General features: G+C 35.1%; 1 protein-coding gene across 2 annotated transcripts in view; it reads left to right on the top strand.

The window, feature by feature from the left end:
* The first annotated feature begins 5381 nt into the window (after positions 1-5381).
* The window catches only part of Cap-D2 (CAP-D2 condensin subunit), an 83638-nt gene continuing 68407 nt past the window's right edge, over positions 5382-20612 (top strand). The window contains exons 1-5 of one of the 2 annotated variants that reach the window (XM_069846955.1): positions 5382-5471; positions 5772-5902; positions 6446-6580; positions 15238-15416; positions 18427-18572. In XM_069846955.1, the coding sequence (XP_069703056.1) occupies positions 5785-5902; positions 6446-6580; positions 15238-15416; positions 18427-18572 (578 nt within the window). In that variant the 5' untranslated portion in view covers positions 5382-5471; positions 5772-5784. Of the gene's footprint in view, positions 5525-5771; positions 5903-6445; positions 6581-15237; positions 15417-18426; positions 18573-20612 lie in introns of both variants that reach the window. The other variant, XM_069846956.1, reaches the window with a different exon arrangement.

The following is a 20612-nucleotide window of genomic DNA, read 5'->3' as shown; positions in this document are numbered from 1 at the left end:
CGGTGTCGGGTGTAGTTCCCGGGTAGCTCAGTTGGTAAAGAGCGCTGGTACGTTCAACCAGAGGTCCCGGGATCGATACCCAGCCCCGGAACAATTTTTCCCTTGAAATTATTCTTCCTTGGATGTTTAACTTCAAGTTTATTAGTATAATCAACAGTCAGAATTGAAATTGCTAACAATGTGACAAAAACCTTGAATTCCATAATAATGAAAAATTACATATGTGAATATGATAAAGGTTAAACATATTGATAACATAACAAAATTTTAAACACTTTGTGTTGTTTGTTAAATTATTTAAACACAGTTATTCACTATATGTAGCTTTGACTTGTTTTAGTTTATATGGCACATGTTTCAGCTGTTTCTTTTTGACCATATATATATACACCATAATACATTCCATTTATATGTTAAACTGATTAAGACGGGAAGTCCCCTTGGAGGTGTTTACAACACTTTTCTTCTCTTCCAGCTACAAGCCAACAGGTACAGAGTGGATGGTTTAGAATCTCATTTTTTATAAGATTCAAGTTTCGTATTAATGGCATTTGTCCAGATGTCTTATCATTCATTGGAACCGTCCAGTTGTAACATAAATCATCTCCAAGACTTTTTGGGAGAAATTCTTGGTTTGTCAATTTTTGTTGCTGTCTTAACATTTTTCAAGATTCTTCCTTTTCCTACTGTAAAATCAGAAAAACAGAGCTTTGGCCGTCTCTGCATTGTCTTTGTTTTATCCTCTTTTTCTTCAATTTTTACTTCTTCATTGTCGTCAGCCATACCAGTACTTGATTTTAAGGTTGTAGGCTCTATTTCTGATGAAATCAGAGATTTGTCTTCTGATATATCTGTTTTTTCATCTTTGGGAGTGATGTAGTTCATTTTGCTATTGCATGTTGAATTATATGAAGATCGAACTGGTTTAGAACTATTTGAAGCTTTATCTTTGCTAGCACTGTTACTCAAAATTTTTTCAGACACTTTTCTTGGTGAACTTCTGTGTATGTACTTTACAGTATTTGTCTTGAAATCACTGGTATCCTTTTTTACTTGACTTTTGAGTTCTTCAATTTTCTTATCAATATTACTTCTCTCCTCACATTGAACACTTACTGTATTTTGAAGTACGTCAATTAATTTCTTTCGATCTGCAATATTACTTAAAAGTTCAGAATTTTCTTTTGTTTTATTATGAACTTCTTGAGTCAATGCAGTAATTACTTTTTTGTTTTCGTCACTTTCTGTTTCGTATTGCTTTCTACAGTTTTCTAATTTTAAACTTATAGCAGAAATATGTGATCTTAGGTTTTGAATGTCATTTAATAGTTCTTCATTCTTAATCTTTGGCTTATCTGTTAAATCAGTTACCTGCTTTTCTAGATCAGATATATGACTCATCATCTCTGTACGATATTCATTAAATCTCTCCTCCCAGCTTCTATTTAAATTATATTTAATTTCTTCTACTTGTAACAAGTTTTCTGCTAACTGTTCTTTCAAAATTGTTAATTCCGTGATGTGCTTTAATTGGAGAGTTTCCTCTTGTTCCCTTAACTTGCATGCAGTTGTATGTTCGTACTGCTCAAGTGAAGTTTCCATTTCCTGTATTCTGGATATCAAAGCTAGCTTCTCTTTGGCGTAATCATTGTTTAGCACTTTTACTTCCATTTTAGAGCCCTCTTTTAAGAATTCTACAAGATTTGTTAAGGTAGTCTCCTTCTCTATCAATGTTTGTATTTTATTCTTTTCATCCTGAAGTGCAATCTTTAGCTTTTTATTTTCTAAGGTAGTCCGATCTAATACACTTCGGGCTTGCTGCAAGTTTTCCGATAGAATGATAATTTCTTCTTTTAAAGAAGTGACTTCTGTATCTTTATCTTCTATCACATTTTTGTAATGGCAATTTTCAGCATGTAACCTTCTTATATGTGCCTCAGAAGCTTTTCTTTCGTAAAAAGCTGCTTCTAGCTCTTTTTTAAGAGAGCTATTCTGTTTTAATAACTCAAAACTTTCTAAATTATTGCAAAATTTGCTATGTAGTTCTGCTTTTGGCTTTATCTGTTTCATTATTGAGATCAGACTGTCTCTAACAAATCTATTTTCAAGACTGTCTCTAACAAATCTATTTTCAATGTTATTTGTCGTTATTTGAAGTTCACAGCCTTTAATTTCTTCATTTTCTCTGTTGCTTGCCTTCTGTAAAATATCCAATGCGTCTTTCAGTGACATTACTCTGTTTTCATTTTTCATAGGATTTACGTTAGATTCATCATCAGTTTTTGTAGAAGTATATCTGAAGAGACTCTCTTTGTTCATACCCTGCTGCATGTTATCTGAATCTACCCTATTAGCTGCCTTGTGTAGATGGTATCTTGTTTGTTTTGTGTCAGTGTTCACAGGTATGATTCTCCCATTAGTTTCGCAAAATGAGTACATAGTATTTTCATCATTGTTATTATTCAGATAGATTTTATCTGGTTTGACTTCTTTATTTGTTGTGTTGTACTCAATGATGTCTCGATTATATAAATTACATTTTGCATGTTTTTTCTCGTCATCCACTGGTCTTAACCTCTCATTTCTTCTTTGTAACATTGTTGGGGAAAAATTTTCCTCGTGGATGTATTTTGTTTTTGTTTCATCATTTGCCCTCGCATTATTGCATCTTGTGAAGCATTCTTTGTTTGTATTCTGAAATATTTTATCATCTTCCAGTTTATTAGCACCTTTGTGATAACCCACTTTACCACTATTTAAAAGAGAGCTTAATAGCTGTACATCACTTTCTTTACATCTGTGTTTTTCATTCTGTTGCATATAATGTCTTGCTGATTTCTTGTAATGTCCCTCCATAGTATTAAGTTTATAAGATATAATATTTTCATTAGGTATAATATTTATATCCACAAATTCACTTTCTTAGTACCTGCAAAATTAATGAAATATTAAGATAAAAAGTGAAAATATATATATAAACTAATAAATTTACTCTTTCCTTTCAACACTTGTAATGATGTGCCACTAACTGTTACTATATTAAAAAAAAATATGGCACACAGTCAGAATTTATGACCTTAATTTCACGATTGATGGAGGAGGAATAACTGACCTATACCACCAATCCCATTTCTTGCTTTTATAACTTTATACCGTGAAATATGAAGATAGTCTGCAATATGGAATTGTACCATCTATGAGAATGTTTTCAGAATCAGCTATCATTGAATATTTTCACTTGCCTTACCAACAATTAATTTTATCCCGCTGATCACATTTTCTGTAATAATTGGATAAATCCATATTACCATAAATCTAATAACAGGAAGGCATAATTTTTTCTATTAATTTAATTTTATTTTGGCATTTGAGTTATGTATGACAACTATCAAGCAGTTAAGAGTGACAATTTGATGTCCCAGTTGGCTGATGGTTTTACCTAAAATCCCACTTTATCTTATTTTCATTTTAAATTAATTTCAAACGTCATTCAAACTTCCATGTTTCTATGAATTAGATTTCACGCCATTACATGTAACCGAAGACATTGCTTCAACCTAAGTTCTAATGGGAAAGAGAGTGACTGTACAAGTGTTATAATTAGCTTCGTATTTAGGTAGTGCTATGCTAATGGGCCCAAAAAAATCGCCCCCTCCCCACCAACTAACTTATGTTAATCTTAGACATTTAGCAGTCAAACTGTAAAAGAGTGGCATCTAACAACAATTTAACATACCGGTATTATGCTAGTATCTAAAGCACAGGCATTTGCGAAGTAGGAAAATATCGAAAATTTGTTTCCAGCTCGATTTCTTACTTTTCTCAACATTTTGGAGCACCTACGAATTTGCCACCCTGGACCTGGGCACAACACACACACATACACCCACCTACCAAGTTTATTATTAGGACAGCATGTTCGTTCAGACTCCAGCTAACAATATTTCAGACACACCTTTGATCGTATTTATAGGTTTATTTTTTTCCATGAACACAGTCAACTTGAAAATATTATTTTATATATACAAATTGATTACACAACTTTTAACAGTATATCACTTCAGTAGACCAATAGCAGTCCGAAACATGTTAACCAAGTACAGTAAAATTTAACACGAAAAAGACATATAATACATATTCCGAAATATTATTTCATTTTAATCCAAATGACCATACGTATTTGTCAATTTCTGGATGTAAAGACGAATTTGGAGACTATTACAGTAGGCATAAGGCGATTAAGAAATTTTAATAACTATTGGTACCATATCTTTTATTTTTAAGAAACAGTTTACCGGTATACTTGCAAAATTTTGGCCTAGCATGTCAGAAGTTTTCTGCATTCATACAATAGTTATGCAAGACAATGGTAAATATAAAAATCAACTTAGTCCCAAAAGTGTGTGTGTGTCTATATGAATAGTGTTAAAGTTCGTAATATTTATTTCTATGAAATGTGGTTTAAATATCTCATACTAACTAAAAAATCGGTCAGTCTTTTATGACCCTCTTTCTTACCATACCAGGAAAAGACCTTTGAAAATTAAAATGTTGAAATATATTTTGTACTTCATCTGTATCAGGACAGACATCTAAATGATATCATAAAACTGTCATAAATAATACATTTCCCATCTCTTCATCAGTAAGCAATGCATAGCCATCTGTTCAAAATACACACTCATCATTTAATAACACATAAGGTATGCCTTCATTGGAGTCTCATCTTACTGCTCAGAAACGGTAACCGACATGTAAAGATGGAAGTTGTAAACTGAAAATTTTGCTAACGCATGGTAAGATAAAATTGAATGTGTTGGTTGCTATGAGTTAAATTGCCAAACTGATAAAAAAATACCACATAGCTATAGCTTTCATAGGCAATAGGATTAATAAACTTTATTTGCATGGAAATTTTCTTACATCATGAACCAATGAACTTAGTATTTATTAATATGCACATTTCCAAGAAATTTTAGTTCAGAAACAATTAACTCCATTGTGATGAAGCCAATTTATAGGATGTTTATTTTGAATTTTGGGCATCATTGCCCTATAAAATTACGTGGCGCGGGTCAATATTTGTAACTACTTTTCAATATTTACATTATGTGTGGATTTATAAAGCCTTTTACTTTACAGTAAAAAACTTGCATGAAATGCCAATGTCAGTTTGTTTTCAATCCAATAAATAATATGGGAAGTAGCGTTAGGGAGTTGTCTCCACGCTAGCAGAGTACCTAAAAGTTAGTGTTACGAAAATCCGCTCTGGTTGTATAGCGCTCCGCGCGCATTCAAGAAATTCAAATGGACACCGATCTACAAGAAACATATGGTCACGTATGGTTTATTATTGTGTTGCGCTGTAACCATAACTAAGATTTTTGAAAGCTGTTAAAAAGGCGGGCTATGGTGTTAAGTTATTAAGTTACGTTTGTTGTGAATAATTGCTTTGTGTATACAAATTAAAGGTGAATACAAGTTACTTGCTTAAACTAGCATACATGTAGTGTTCCATATGAAGGTAAAATAAAGATTTCAAACCGTGTAGAAATAAATAACTAGTCCTATAATGTTTACTCCTGCACCCAAAATATTCAGTTTGTAGCGTCTTATTTTGAATGAGTATTTTATGTCTACCTAAATATACGTCTGCCAGTATATTCTACAAATTATACACTTTAAGCCACAATTTTTGTTAATAACTTAATGAACTAGTGTCAACTTAACCTCACCCGCTACTTCTAAATATCTTTTTCTTTTCAAATTAGGTTAAATTTGACAATGGCTGACGTAGAATTCGTGATTCCTACAAACAAAGATGAACTACTGCAAGAGGAACCTGGGCGATACTGTGTTACAAATGTTTGCAGCATTCCAGATCTATCAGGAAAACTTTCTGGTATGAATTGAAGTCTGGTAATATCAGTGTTCTGTATTTGTTGTGAAAACAAATTGTTTAAAAATCTTGATATCAATATTTTTGTAACAATTCCGTACATAGTTTGGTGAAACTAGCGCTGAGGTAGTTCCTGTGATTTCGGAAGTAAAAATAGTTTAATTTATAAGTATTTTTTTTGAAAGCTTAAAGTAACCAAACCTTACTCGTCACAAATTTGTAGACGGTGTATAAGCGGAGTACGAAGGGAACTATCTCAGCGCTTGTTTAGCCCATAGGTTTGTGTAATAAAGGAGGACTTCACTTTCATTACTGGTGACAAAAATGTATGTAGGCCTAATCATTAATTGCCTCATCCAAGATAAATATTTTTGTTCTTAACAAGTAGGTATTCTAATAATACGCACTTTTCTTTCAGAGCTATAAGATCTGTTACGTAAGAAGCAAGGGTACTCATTTTTACAAAGTATTGGCTTTTGATGTGTTGTGTTTCTGAATAGGACTATGGAGGCGGTAATATTCGTAATTGTATTCTTTTTTTTTCAGAATGTAAAAATGCTATTAATGAAGTAGGTACCGATTTCATCATTGATCATTTTGACGCACTTTTCTCAGTACTTGTACACTTCAAACAAGCTGACTTTTCAACATTGTCTAAAGGGTGGAATATTATTATGAAAGGTAAGTACAGAATTCTATAATATCAAATTTGAGTAGGTTTATGTTGTTTGTTAGTGTTTTTCTTTTTGCGTGAAAAATCAGAGATCTACTTCATAGAAATGGGATTGGAAGAAAAGCAAAATTTTCACTTGGTAGAAGCCCAGTCTAGTATATACAGTCACGAAGTTTGAGTTGTGAGGGTGCTAGGAACAATAGACTGTGCCGGTACTATTTTGCATTGTCTGTAATGAGGCGATAGTAGCGATCCTAGTGGTTAGCAACTATCTATGGATGCATATTTACTACGTATTGAGCTTCGTGACTGTATATAGGCTACTAGACTGTGGTAGAAGTCTCAGTTCTCATAATCTTCTTCCTCGTTCTCTCCCCCCCCCCGCCCCTCCTATAATCGCTGTTGCTGTACACTGGGCTGCAAAAGAAATGCTGACTCGAAGTTGCTATCAATTTGAAATAATATCGTGTTACAAGAACTTTGTTTAGTACAAGAATAATTATACAAATATCTGAACTGGTCTGAATCTTCTAAAGAGTTTTTATTCCATGCAAAGAAGAAATGTGTAGGTAGTTAAATGTTTCAGTTTTCAGTTCTGTATCTGTATTTATAATAAAATTTTATATTTATAATAAAATTGATACATTTTTTTTTGTTAATACAACATGAAACATAATTGGCCGTATAGGTATGTTGATTGTAACAATAACAGCAAAGGTGTATTGTTGTTGCCTAGAGTGAGATAGGTAGAGAACAGTTGGCAATGAATTCCGGCTCCAGTGGGCCCGTGTTTTTGTATTTGGGAGCCGTCAGTGTACACATGCAGCCATTTGTCTTGTGGGTAGCGGATTTGTAATGTTTCTAAAGCAGAAAGACAGAGTACTTCACTACATTCGTCCTGTTTATTTTCTATTGCAATAAGATCTAGTGCATAGTCAATATGATGTAATGTAAGTGGGTTGGTTGGTAATATCAATTGCTGGGGTTTCCAGGATAGATCCAGATTATGCCATATGTACTGCTGTGAAACAACTGTTGTGCAGGTCCTTCCCATTTCCAAACATTGTCCTCCTCAGTGACTCAAAAGCAGCAATATTGCAATTGGAAACTACTTATTACAACCAGCTAATGATGACATTCAACAATGCAGAGAATACATCAAGAAATTAAATAAAATTGTACATCTGCAATGGATACATTCTCACTGCGGCATTGCCGGGAATGAAGCAGCAGACTTTCTGGCAAAGAAAGGAACAACTATCCCCCTTTCATATTCTAACATGCTGCCATTCCATAGAGCATCTACAAATATAAGAAGTCGAGTGAGACAATGTTTCCATAAGAGTTTGGAGGAACAAATTAAAGATAAACACTGGAAGGACGCACTAAACTCCCACTCTCCCCGAATGGCCCAGAAGAGAAGCTGTTGCACGTTCCGCACCACAGTAGGTCATGACTGTCTGACTAATCACCTCCACCGCCTGGGTGTATTATCCAGCCCCCACTGCATGCTCTGTCGATGTTCCGAAATCATGGACTCAAACCACATCAAGACTTGTCCAGCACTTTCATCTGGCAGCTTTGTGGATAGGTCCTGGGAGGCCAGAGAAAGAATGCAGCAGTGTTGACATCCTCTCCTTCATAGTTTCACTTGCACCCATTGTTCACTTTATTTCGTTTTCTTTCATTTTAGTTTCTATCGCCATTGTACGGTCAATGACTCTAGTCAAGTGCCACTGCATTGAATAATAATAAAAAAAAAAACAATGACAGCATCCATGGATAATAAGGGAGGCTATGGTATGCCATATTTATTTATTTATTTAAATTTAAATATACAGAATAAAGAATGTAATTACAAACAAGAGAAATAGAAATAAAATAATACAATGAATATAAAAAAGGAGATACAGTAGTATTAACAAAATTTGAGACCGAATGAGCAGCGCTCGTGTTCGGTCGCAGTTCAGATATAATATTAATAGGCCTATAAGAGAATATAAAATAAAATAGGAAATAAAGTTAAAATTACAGTTACAGAAATTATATAATACAATATTAATATAAGAGAAATATAGAAAAAAAATGAAATAGGAACTAAAATAAATATAAACTGCAGTTTTACTATTTTCGTGTAGTATTCTTATTAATGTTGTAAAATAAGAGTACAGTAGAACTTGGTTATAACGACATCCAAGGGACCTTAAAAATTATGTTGTTATAAACAAGTGTCGTAGTAACCGAGATTCACATTATCAATCTAGTAGGTGGAAAATGAAAAATAACAAACTTAATTAGACTTATTTTAGATTTATGTATTGACTTTTAAGACTACAATGAACATAATAAAATACACGTAGGCCTACAATTATAAATACAGTATTCTGTATTAAAACAGTTTGTTCAGTACTCACCAAACTACTTTACCTAGAAGTGAAGTAATCAGTCATTTTACTCTGTTGTCTTCTACTTTCCCAATACACACTTTCTAGAGCTAAATTACGTTCTATGTTCATAATTTCAGTTGCAGTTTCACTGCTCCCTTCCCTAGCTTCATAGAACATGTTCATAATTCTAATGACTTCTAAAGCGTCACTCACTTCTTTTAGTGGCCATACTGCGTTAAACTTGCGTGCACTTAGTGAAAACTTCCTGTCGAAACTGATCTAATATCGCATGAATTCGGGCAGGTTACAGTGGGGTGGGAAATCCGCCTGCATTCCAAAGATTTATGACAGAAGGAGACTGTAAAGAATTTGTCAGGGTCAGATTTCAAAAAAATATTTCTTAATGGGTCTTAGAAAATCTTATTCCAAACTGAGGTTGAAAATGACGTTATATGCGAGGTAGACACATATGCGTTTGTCATATTAAGCAAGGTAGAAAAGCATTTGACTTAAGTGGAATTAGTAGGGACCACAGAATATTTGATGTTATGGGCGAAGTGTCGCACAAAACGAGGTTGCTATAACCAAGTTCTACTGTATATGCATAATTTAAAATCAATTCATATTAAATAATAACGTGAACATGTTATAAAAGTCGGATTTACATGTTTTTAAAAAACTAATCTCAGGAAAATAGCTTTCCACCTTGCCATGTTTGCTACAGTTCTTGGAAAATATATAATTTCGTATCGAAATTTCTTTTGCAGTCAAATGTACTAACTCTACACGTGAAATAATGAGAAAGTAAAACATTTGTTGCCTTATTTATTGATTGTTTTTTTTTTTTTTTTTTTTTTTTTTTTTTTTTTTTTTTTTTTTTTTTTTTTTTTTTTAGCTCAGCTTAAAGTCGTTGTACAGGGTTACTACAGAATGAATACTTTAAATTTATTGTATTATACAAACCAAACTATTACCATTATAGATAAATATTTTGCATGGTTTTGTAGGGAATGTCTTGAATCTTCGATTATGCTAGACACAGCAGTTGGTACAAAAAATAAATTGAAAATACAGTAGAACCTCAATTATCCGTCACCCTATTAACCGATTGTTGGATTATCCGTGTATCTTTCTCTCGGTTTTTTTTTTTTTTTTTTGCTGCAGAAATATATGACGTAATGTACATTATATTAGCACGTTATTTTTTCTAGATTGTGTCATTACAAGCCTTTAATCGTTATACAGTATGGTCTACTGTTCAAGTTGTCATACTGTATAGCTTCTATATAAAATGTCTTCTACGGATGTCAAAACAAATCTTGTGCTACGTATCGAAAGAAAAAGTGTAGACCTAAATAATTAGGCCTAAGTGGTTTGGGGAAAGAGAAACTTGCTTCATTTCGCATCACAATACGAGATTGGAGTATAAAGTATGTAAATCTACGACTTGAGACCTCCACTATTTCTATCTTTCCACAGACAGCCATTATAAGGAATTTCCTTTTCCTTAAAAATCTGTCGTTGACAACAGACTTCAATTACTGGACTTCTGATCCACTACCTAGCGTGTTAAGTACAAGACCATGGAGGAAATTACGAAAGTGTCTGTGTTATTCACTAAATTTACAAAAATCTCTTATGATACGGATTATCCGTTTTCTTCGATTAACCGTTCAGCCCATCCCCTTCATTACCACGGATAATTGACGTTCTACTGTAACCTGAAAATTGTAGCACACCACTCTAGAGACACTGTGATCACTGCAAAAACTGTAAACCCACCCAACTTGCTCCAAATACCTTAGTTTCTTATATACATTACAGATCATTTGCTCCGACATTTCACAGACAATAATCACATGACCCAATTGTACCGCCATTGTTTTGCACTATGCGGAAAAGCATTTCAAATCCTAGTTGGGAATTACCTGATGAGTTTTTTTTTTCTGTTTTCCCCCTCAGCCTATTAAAGTAGAATTGCTGGGTAATGTTTGAAGTTTCTTACTCATTTCGTCTTCATTAATTTCAACTTCGAAGACAGCAGGATGTAGTTCTGTGACTTGCATAGCGATGGCATCGATCTGAGGAAGCTCAGAAGTCCAAGGGGAACAGAGGGGCTTTTTTAGCAACTCTGTCAGAACTGAGTGATCTGTAGCTGAATCGATAGATGACACCAAAGTGATCTCGATACCTACAGAAACACAGTCTTCAGGTCAATGTACGAGGGGGATCCAGGAAATAACGACCGTTTTGTTGTAATAATTAAAAAAAATATATTTATTTGAAAAAACAAAGTCTGTTACATAACTGAAGCTTCCTTTGCTTCTCTACATAATCACCACCTACATTTAAACATTTGTCGTATCTGTTCACTAGCTTTAGAATTCCCGTGTTATACTCCTCTGCCGCCAGTTCATTAAGCCAGGTGTTCACTGTCTTCTTCAACTCTTCATCACTTCCAAAACGTGTACCACCCAGAAAGTCTTTCAGCTTAGTGAAAAGGTGAAAATCGCTAGGAGCAAGATCTGGACTATAGGGCAGATGATCAAAGATTTCCCAACCGAATTGATCCAGCAATTCTCGAGTTGAAGCAGCAGTGTGCGGGCGGGCGTTGTCGTGAAGAAGCACAACTCCTCTCGAAAGCATTCCTCGCCTCTTGTTTTGGATGGCTCGCCGTAGTTTTCGTAAAGTCTCGCAATAACGATTTGCATTGATCGTAGTGCCTTTTGGCATGAAATCCAGCAAAAGAACACCTTTGCGATCCCAAAAGACAGTAGCCATGACTTTTTGTGTTGAGAGAGTGTGTTTGAATTTTCTCGGTTTCTTGGGTGATGAGGGATGATGCCAATGACGTGATTGGCGCTTCGTCTCTGGGGTGTTGTGAGACACCCAGGTCTCATCACCAGTCACAATTTGATCAAGAAAGGCGTCTCCATCTGTGTGATATCGCATCAAGAATGTCAATGCTGAGGCCATTCTCTGAGTTTTGTGTTGGTCACTCAGTTGCCGTGGAACCCATCGTGCACAGATTTTGTGGTAGCCAAGATGTTGCGACACATTTTCACCAAGCAAGGAACGAGAAATGTCAGGAAAGGCAATATGCAATTCGTCGAGTGATGTGCGCCTGTCTTGCAAGATTCTGTCGTTCACTTTAGTCTTCAGGTCTTCTGTGATGAGTGATGGGCGTCCGGGTCGAGTTTCATCGTGGACATTTGTTCGCCCATTGTTGAACATTTCGCACCATTTTCTCACATTTCTTTCATTCATTACAGTATCACCATACACTTCTTTCAATTGCTGGTAAATTTCTGCAGGTTTCAAATGTCGGGCATTCAAAAATCGAATCACACTCCTCACCTCACAGTCGGCGGGATTATCAATCACGTCGTTCATTTTGAAGTAACACAAAATGCACAATGGCGACTTGTTGCAACCAGTATTCACAACATTATGAGAACACATGTTAAGGAAGCCATTTGACCTTCAAACAGGGAAGGGGAGTCAGCTGCACTGCGGGTATGTGCGAACGGTCGTTATTTCCTGATCCCCCTCGTAGATTGCAACAGGATGAAGTACCATACTGTGACTTGTATACAGAGGGCATCGAACTGATGAGGTTGTAGGAGTCCCATGGGGGATGAAGGGGTTTTCGTAGTGAAGTTTGTGAAACTGGGTGATATGTAGCAGAATCAATAGATGACATCAAACGATGAATCACAATACAGTAGAATCTCAGTTTTCCGTCACCCTGTTAACTAAGTGATGGATTATCCTACTGTATTTCTCTCACTCTTTTTTTTTTCTTGCAGAAAAAATATGAATACTATACATTATATTAGTAAACATTTTTTCTACAGAGTATATTTTTACGAGGTCCAGCGCCGTGGCGTCGCGGTCTAAGGCTTCCTGCCTAGGACTCGTATTACGGAATGCGCGCTGGTTCGAGTCCTCATGAGGGAAGAAATTTTCTCATGAAATTTCGGCCAGTGTATGGGACCGGTGTTCACCCAGCATCATGATGCACTTGGGGAACTACGATAGGTAGCGAAATCCAGTTGCGAATGCCAGCTGTAATGGCTGGGGGGATCATCGTGCTAACCACACGATACCTCCATTCTGGTTGGATGATCGTCCACCTCTGCCTCGATATGTGGGCGTGAGGCCAGCAGCCGGCTAGTCAGTCTAGGCCCTTCACGGGCTGTAGCGCCATGGATTATTATTATTATTATTATGTTTTTACGAACTTTTACCCTTACACAGTATGATCTACTCTTTGAGGGCCATACTGTCTCACTTCTAGGCAAAATGTCTTCCATAGGTGTCAAAAGAAAACATGTTGTGCTACGAAAAAAAGTAAAGTAATTGAGTGGTTTGGGAAAAGAGAAACTGTGGTTCATCTCGCATCAGAATATGAAATAGGAATTACAACTGTGCATAGGCGGAGAGAGAACACCATTTCCTTGAGGGAGGGGGGGGGGGCAGAGCAAAACCATAGAATCCTGATATGACTAGATTATGGTGGACATAATTTATATCATTTATATCATCCCCCTGTTATAGCTGAACCTTGGTACAGTATATCGAAATATGATCATTTATTAAAGGTATTGTAAAATAAAGTAAAATTGTAACAAAACATGCAGACAACTTTACTTTTTTAGCTGAACTAAAGGGAGGGGCTACTCATCAATTAGCACTGATCAGCTTGATGAGTTAATGACTGAATTTGGTATAATTTTCCTCTATTCAATACCTAATTCCCTCTTTACCCTTTCCTATCCAGTCCTCTGACTGAACTCTTACTTTCTTCGACTCCGACGGCATTAGAGCATTCGAGGCCTAGGGGTTCATTTCCCTTTCCTTTCTCCTGTTTCTACTTTTCTGTTCCTAGTGCTGACCTGCTATGGCACTAAAATCGTCCTCCAGTGGCTTAAGGAGGGAAAGCTGGTGATCAACAAGATCTCCCAGCTAGATCCAATGGACCTGTCAACCAACAGCAGGTGTGGTCCTCCAGACATTCTGGGGGTTGTGTGTGAATGAAGTAGCCACCAAAATGTTACAATATGATGTTCACTTAAATCGGCTACAACTTGCTATTTTCACTAGAATTGGAATATATCAGTCCCCTAACTGTCCATTGTGCAACTCAAACCAAGAAATGGATTCGGAACACCTTAAAATCTGTGCTTCAGTGGCTGACCATGATAATATCATTGAAAAATATTGGAGTGCAAGAGGTCAAATGTCTTTATTGTCAAATGCCTGGCATTAGAAAACAACAACTTTTTTTTTCCCCTCTTGTATGCAAAGACTTGCACTGCGGCCTGAAGCTTATTGTGCTTACCACTCCTATTATATGGGTGATGATATATGAATTAATGATGGCGAAAGGCACTAGAATAAACATAAAGAAGAACTAGTTTTTCATACGAGTTCATAAAACGAGTTATCAAAAGGAAAATTAAGAACAATTACCAGACCAACTCTTCAAGTGAACATCAAAATTCAAGATAGAACAATTTACTACAATATTTAAAATCCATTCCTGATCTATCACGAAAATCTGCTGTGACCATGTTCAGACTGATTACTGGTCATAACTGTCTTACAGAACATCTACATCAAATCGGCTTATTGGACTCTGCTAAATGTTTATTGTGCATTAAAGAAGGTGCCATGGACATGAAACATCTAAAAGTCTCTGAATCTCTGGAAAATTTTATGCACCTTGCGTCTAAATATTGGGAAGCAAGAAGGAGAATGACTTCACTGTTAAATATTGAGCATTACACACACACGCACACACACAAAAAAACTCATACACACACACACACACACACTAACACACGCAAACACCCCCCCCCCCCCCATTTTAGATAAGCCTATTTCAATCTTATGAAACTTGTTTTTATTTTGATATTGTTCACCTTCCTATATTCATTTTTTCGTTTCTTTTTTGCTTTAGGATTCCCATAGTTTCTGCTAATATTGCCATATAGTGATTCATATCCTAAAAGTCATGTGTAATTCTTCCTTTTTTATTCCTCGTTCATTGTATATTCTGCATACATGCAGATTGTTCTTTGTCCTAACTTTTTCCGCTTCTACGTGGATCACAGAACTTAACTGGATGTTTAATATTGTTTTCTTCATTGTACTTTTATCTCGTGTTTCTCAGCAAATCAAATTGTACTTTTGTATTCTGAATCCTAGATGTCGGCCAGATGTCCTAATTGTGGAATAAGTAAATAATACTCTTTTTAATGTTTCTTTTGCAGGATGCTCTGTTCTCCAAAATAGCCTGACTATTCTGTTGGATGAAGGTGATTTTGATAATGATCTCAGATTCAAAATGGTCAACATTACAAAAATGACGGCATATATCTTAGTTCAGATGATGCAAAGCTTTGAAGATAAGTTATCTCAGAAACCAGGAGTTCTGCTTGATACTGGGAGAGTAAGTGGTCTTCAATTGTTTTGTATAATTAGGGATGTGATTTTGTGGTGATTATTTTACTTCTGTTTCGATGCTTATTTTATCATGATTTCAGTGAATATTTCATAGAAATATAAAAGTTTTGGTTAATATTTCGTGAGAATATCAGCATACGACTTATAAAATTAATATTACAGTATGTACGACTGTAAAAATCCAGTTTCTAATTTTAATTACTGTTACAAATTTTCTGATACTTTCAATATTATGAACATTAAATTACATAAATAAACATATTTATTGAAAAATAGTCCTACTTCCAATTATTGCTTAACATCACTTTACACATATTTAGAAGTATTGAAATGTAGTCTGACCAATCCGCAAACCAGAACGAGTTCAGTCTAATCCCAAGCAGCGAATCTTATACTGGTTTACAGCACTTAATTATCCTGTTCTTGAATATAAAGGCAGAATACCACAGCACTCGAAGATATGTGAAACAAAACTGTTGTGATCCAAGTCTGATTCAAAGAGTTTGTAAATTAGAACTAGTAGGCCTATGCATGCTCTTCAGTCTCTGCGAAGACGTGGTTAGATCATTGTTTACAACTGACAGAGTTTCAGAAGACAGCCAAATTGAATTTTTTATTTTATTTCAAAGGACTACCCATTGTTTTTGCGAGTATTTCGTGAATTAAAGTGTTTCCAAGTACTAATTTCGTGACTGTGAAGCTATTTGGCTGAAATCCTTAGATTTCGCGATATTTCACAGTTAAATGTTCATTTTCTAGATTACCTTTGTGAGATGTGTGTTTTTTTCGAGTACAATTAAGTTTTCAAGCATTTCGCGTATTTCGTTAATATAAAAAAATTCACACTCTTATATGAATGAGTGAATAAATATAAGTAGCCTATACAGTGCCGTCTCCCCGTTTTACAACGCCTCTCATACAAGACATTAGGTCATTAATTGTTTTAATTTATTATTACATTTCTTCCACTACCTTACTCCTCTCCTATTACCATACCAAAATATTGTACATATAACCAGAGACCGGAACTTTGGCAGAATGTCTTTTTAAATGTGTTAAATCTATCTTCATTTTGAAAGTAAATCTGTATGAATTATACCTTTGTGATTGAAACATCACAGTCTTATGTTGCCCTCTTCTGCCTTTTTTAATATAAATGCCTAATTTACCCAATAAATGCTTTTTTTGCCTTTACTTTATTATTTGTCTATTATTTATTAATTTATTATTAAAAATTGCCTACAGGTATATTTTAATTTATTTCTATAACAGCTACAATGAAAGTGACTTCACCGAATGTATATTATTGTCTTTCAGTAAGTTCATATTCTCTTTGCAACAATGAGTGCTGCCGTGCAAAAATTTATAATAGTAAGCGTTTTAATTATCGCTTGTGTTTATTTGACAAGGCAGCAATGGGTGCGGGTCTAACGTTATTTTTAACTGTTATTCTTCTTTCAGTTTTCATTGTGACGTTGTTGTAGCTATCTAAATATTTCATATCGCAGCATATCAGTACAACTAAACACAAAAATGCAGTTTCCAAGGCTACTGGGAAGACGATTTCTTTGCTTCCAACAGTAATTGCAACATCAAGTCGAAAATCTCAATTTGCATTCGACTTATGCAATGCTTTTCTTACTGCCGAAATACGTTTGTGGAAAGTGCAAGGTTGTGGGTCTAGTGCAAGGTTTTTGTAATGCCTTTTATTGCGTATTTTAGCTATTTATAATGCCTTTTTGCCTGCCTATTTTAGCTAATTATGATGCCTCTTTGCCTGCCTATTTTAATGATTCATAATGCCTAAACTTCCGGTCTCTGCTTATAACTCTGTACCCCATACCTCCTCTATGGCACATTTTCCCTCACTTCACATCTTTAGTTATTTGCATTTTTAGACTCCACTGCTAACTTTTTCACATTTATACTTTGTTTTACGTCTTAATTTTCTTTTCTCTCGATTTATTTCTCTTCCACATCATTTACTGATTTTTCCCTTTTTTTTCTCCTCTCCCTTCATCCTGCTCTATCCCCTACCTCCATCACTGTACTTTTCGACAGCCTCTGTTTGGTTTTTAATTCCTTCACTCTGTTTGGAATGGCCTCCAGATGCTGTCCACTGTTTTCCTTCGATTGCACTGAGGTCATGTTCTGTTGCGTCTGCCGAATATCAATTCTCATTACTCCTACTTCTTCAGATGACGTCACTGCCTGCTTCGCTGGTACTTTTGCTGAACTCATCAGTTCCACACATGTCTCGCTGTTCTTGTGTACACTGACCATACTCGTGTCACTAACCTCACATTTCGACACGATACTCTTGATCTTTTCCTTCAAAATTTTGTCATTTCTATCCCTTTCTTCTGAGCCTACAACCGGATCCTTTAAGCTTACTAGGCACTCCTCTACACTAAAAACCAGATTGTTCATTTTAATTTTGTTCTTAATAAGTGTCGCGAATTGTCCATTCCTTCGTGGTGATTATAAGAAAAGGGATTGAAACTCTTCTTTTGCTTCTCACTTCATAGCTCCAGTCACACACCCCTATATATCATGTAAATTATGCTTTTGAATGGTTGCATCCTTCAGTGAAATTCCAATGCTCTCTTCATCCATGCAGCATCATTAAATAACAGATCGAAATATTATGTTGTTGTTGTTTTCTAATGCCAGGCGCTTGACAATAAAGTCATTTGACCTCTTGCACTCCAATATTTTTCAAAGATATTATCATGACCAGCCACTGAAGCACAGATTTTGAGGCGTTCCGAATCCATTTCTTGGTTTGAGTTGCACAATGGGCAGTTAGGGAACTGATATATTCCAATTCTATGCAAGTGTTTGGGCAAACAATCATGGCCTGTTGCCAATCGAAATATTATAGAACACGTGTATAGCAATTTCGGAGCAAATATTCTAGAATATCGTTCTGCTGCATTCTGAAAGAGCACTGGGTTTTCAATACTCTGTTACAATAATTTTCATTTTGTTTACAGGGGCGCAAGAAAAACAAGAATCAAGAGTATGACGATTTTAACTGGGAATCTAAGTCCCATGGTGCACTGGTTCTTCTTTATAATATATTACAGCTACCATTGAATAAATTATGGGAGCCTCCCATAGCTGAGGAAGAATTTGTAAAGTAAGTGCTTTTTACTTATGACTGCAACAATATTTGTTAATTTTTGCAGATGTTCCTTACTGTTTGCATGAGGGAATAGTAATATGCGTTACAAGAGCGGTATGTTGAAGTTTTCATGTTCGAGGAAAAGTTTGAAAAAGTGAAACGTAGTTGAGCTTTTTTAATTTCCGAGAATTGAAAGAAAACAAACCGCTCGTGTATCGTACATTATTTTGTGCGAAGATCGTTTATTACATACCTGAAAGAGAAATTTCTAATTAGTTGCAATGACATCTCCATTTTGGTTTCTGTTCATTGACGGCAAATTTGCAAAACAAAAATATCTATCTTCAACATTGTTGCTTTAAAATGTTTTCTGTGTTTACTATGCTCCAGCAGGCCGTGATATACATCTGTCTTTTTTTCCCCCCAGTCTATGATGAGTCTGGAATCTTGTTGATTTTTTCACGGCTTCCTTAATGTTATTTGCATCACGAATGCAGTAACTTTAGTGGAGTTTACTTAATTTTTGCAAATATTTAAAAACAATAATTAACAGTGGAATTTAGGTGAAATTGCAGTGGTAAGTTTCCATTTATAATTATTACTATATTGAACGTCTCTACAAATAATATATTAAAAGCCTAAAGCAGTAAAATCAATATGTCACTTAAGCGGTAAGAAGAGGGAAATTGTTATGTGTGTTAGGTTGGGAATACTGAATGTGGAATTTTAGACTTTCCGCGGATTGGTTTTGTGCGGAAACCAAGCAAATACGCATGATCTCGCACAAAGTTATATTACAATGCTGTCAAATAGAAATTATGTTGAATGATTTGATTATTCAAAATTGTTAGATAAATTGGAAAGAGTGAAATGAATTTGTTTTGTTTCAAAGCAAAAAAATGAACACCAAATAAAAGCCACCTAATTAATTTTACTGAAACTTCTTCTTTTTCTCCTCCTCCTCCTCCTCCTCCTCCTTCTGCTTTTTCTTTTCCTCCTTCTCCTCCTTCTTTTTCTTCTTCTTCTGCTTCTTTTTCTCCTCCTCCTCCTTCTTCTTCTTCTGCTTCTTCTTTTTCTTTTCCTCCTCCTTCTCCTCCTCCTTCTTCTTCTGCTTCTTTTTCTTCTCCTTCTTCTGCTTCTTTTTCTTTTCCTCCTCCTTCTCCTCCTTCTCCTCCTCCTCCTGCTTCTGCTTCTTTTTCTTCTCCTTCTCCTCCTCCTCCTTCTTCTTCTGCTTCTTCTTTTTCTTCTTCTCCTCCTCCTCCTTCTTCTTCTTCTTCTTCTTCAGGCACTACAACTACAAAATTGAATACCTTGGCCTTCTCAACAATTTTTTTCCAGGACTTATATTCTGTATGGCCATCATCCAATCCGTGATCTTTAATATTAATTTAAATATGTTCCGTTTAACTCGCCTTGGTCTATTTCCAGATATCTGTCCAGCTATTTCTTGTTGAGAATTAAGAGCAAGATTTTTTTTCAGGGTTAGGTCACTAGCCTAATGCCCAACCCCCAACCTGGAGGACCAGGTCTCCCTATTTATAACCCCAGGAGACAGGGTGGCCCAGGTATACCCCCAGGCACTGGGTACCCATTTTAGTCGCCTTCTGAGACATGCATGAGCTACATTGGGACTATTCTAACCCGGTCACCACACAGGGGGAAACTTCTGTCATTATTGATTATTTTATTTTTTCAAAGCCATTTTTCAGTTTGTGTAGTCTCAGAAGAGATATAATTAAATTTGGTTGCATTGTGTTATTTATTCAAAATTTTTGGTCTCAAATGCTTCTCAAAACTAATCATTTTTGAATTTAAAAGTCATGTTTAAGTTAAAGTTCAGATAAGTTGAATAATATATGATAAATAAAATTATATTACAATTTCAGTCAACAACTTATCAGATTGGTACAAAAACAAGTTTTGTTACAATAATCACATAAAATAAATAAATAAATAAATATATATATATATATATATTATAATAATATAATTATATATATATATATATATTTATAATATAATTATGTATTCATTTATTTATTTATTTTATGTGAT

The sequence above is a fragment of the Periplaneta americana genome, chromosome 15 (genome assembly GCF_040183065.1).
Source record: "Periplaneta americana isolate PAMFEO1 chromosome 15, P.americana_PAMFEO1_priV1, whole genome shotgun sequence".
In the NCBI taxonomy this organism is placed as follows: Eukaryota; Metazoa; Arthropoda; class Insecta; order Blattodea; family Blattidae; genus Periplaneta; species Periplaneta americana.
This window is presented reverse-complemented; position numbering and strand designations above follow the sequence as displayed.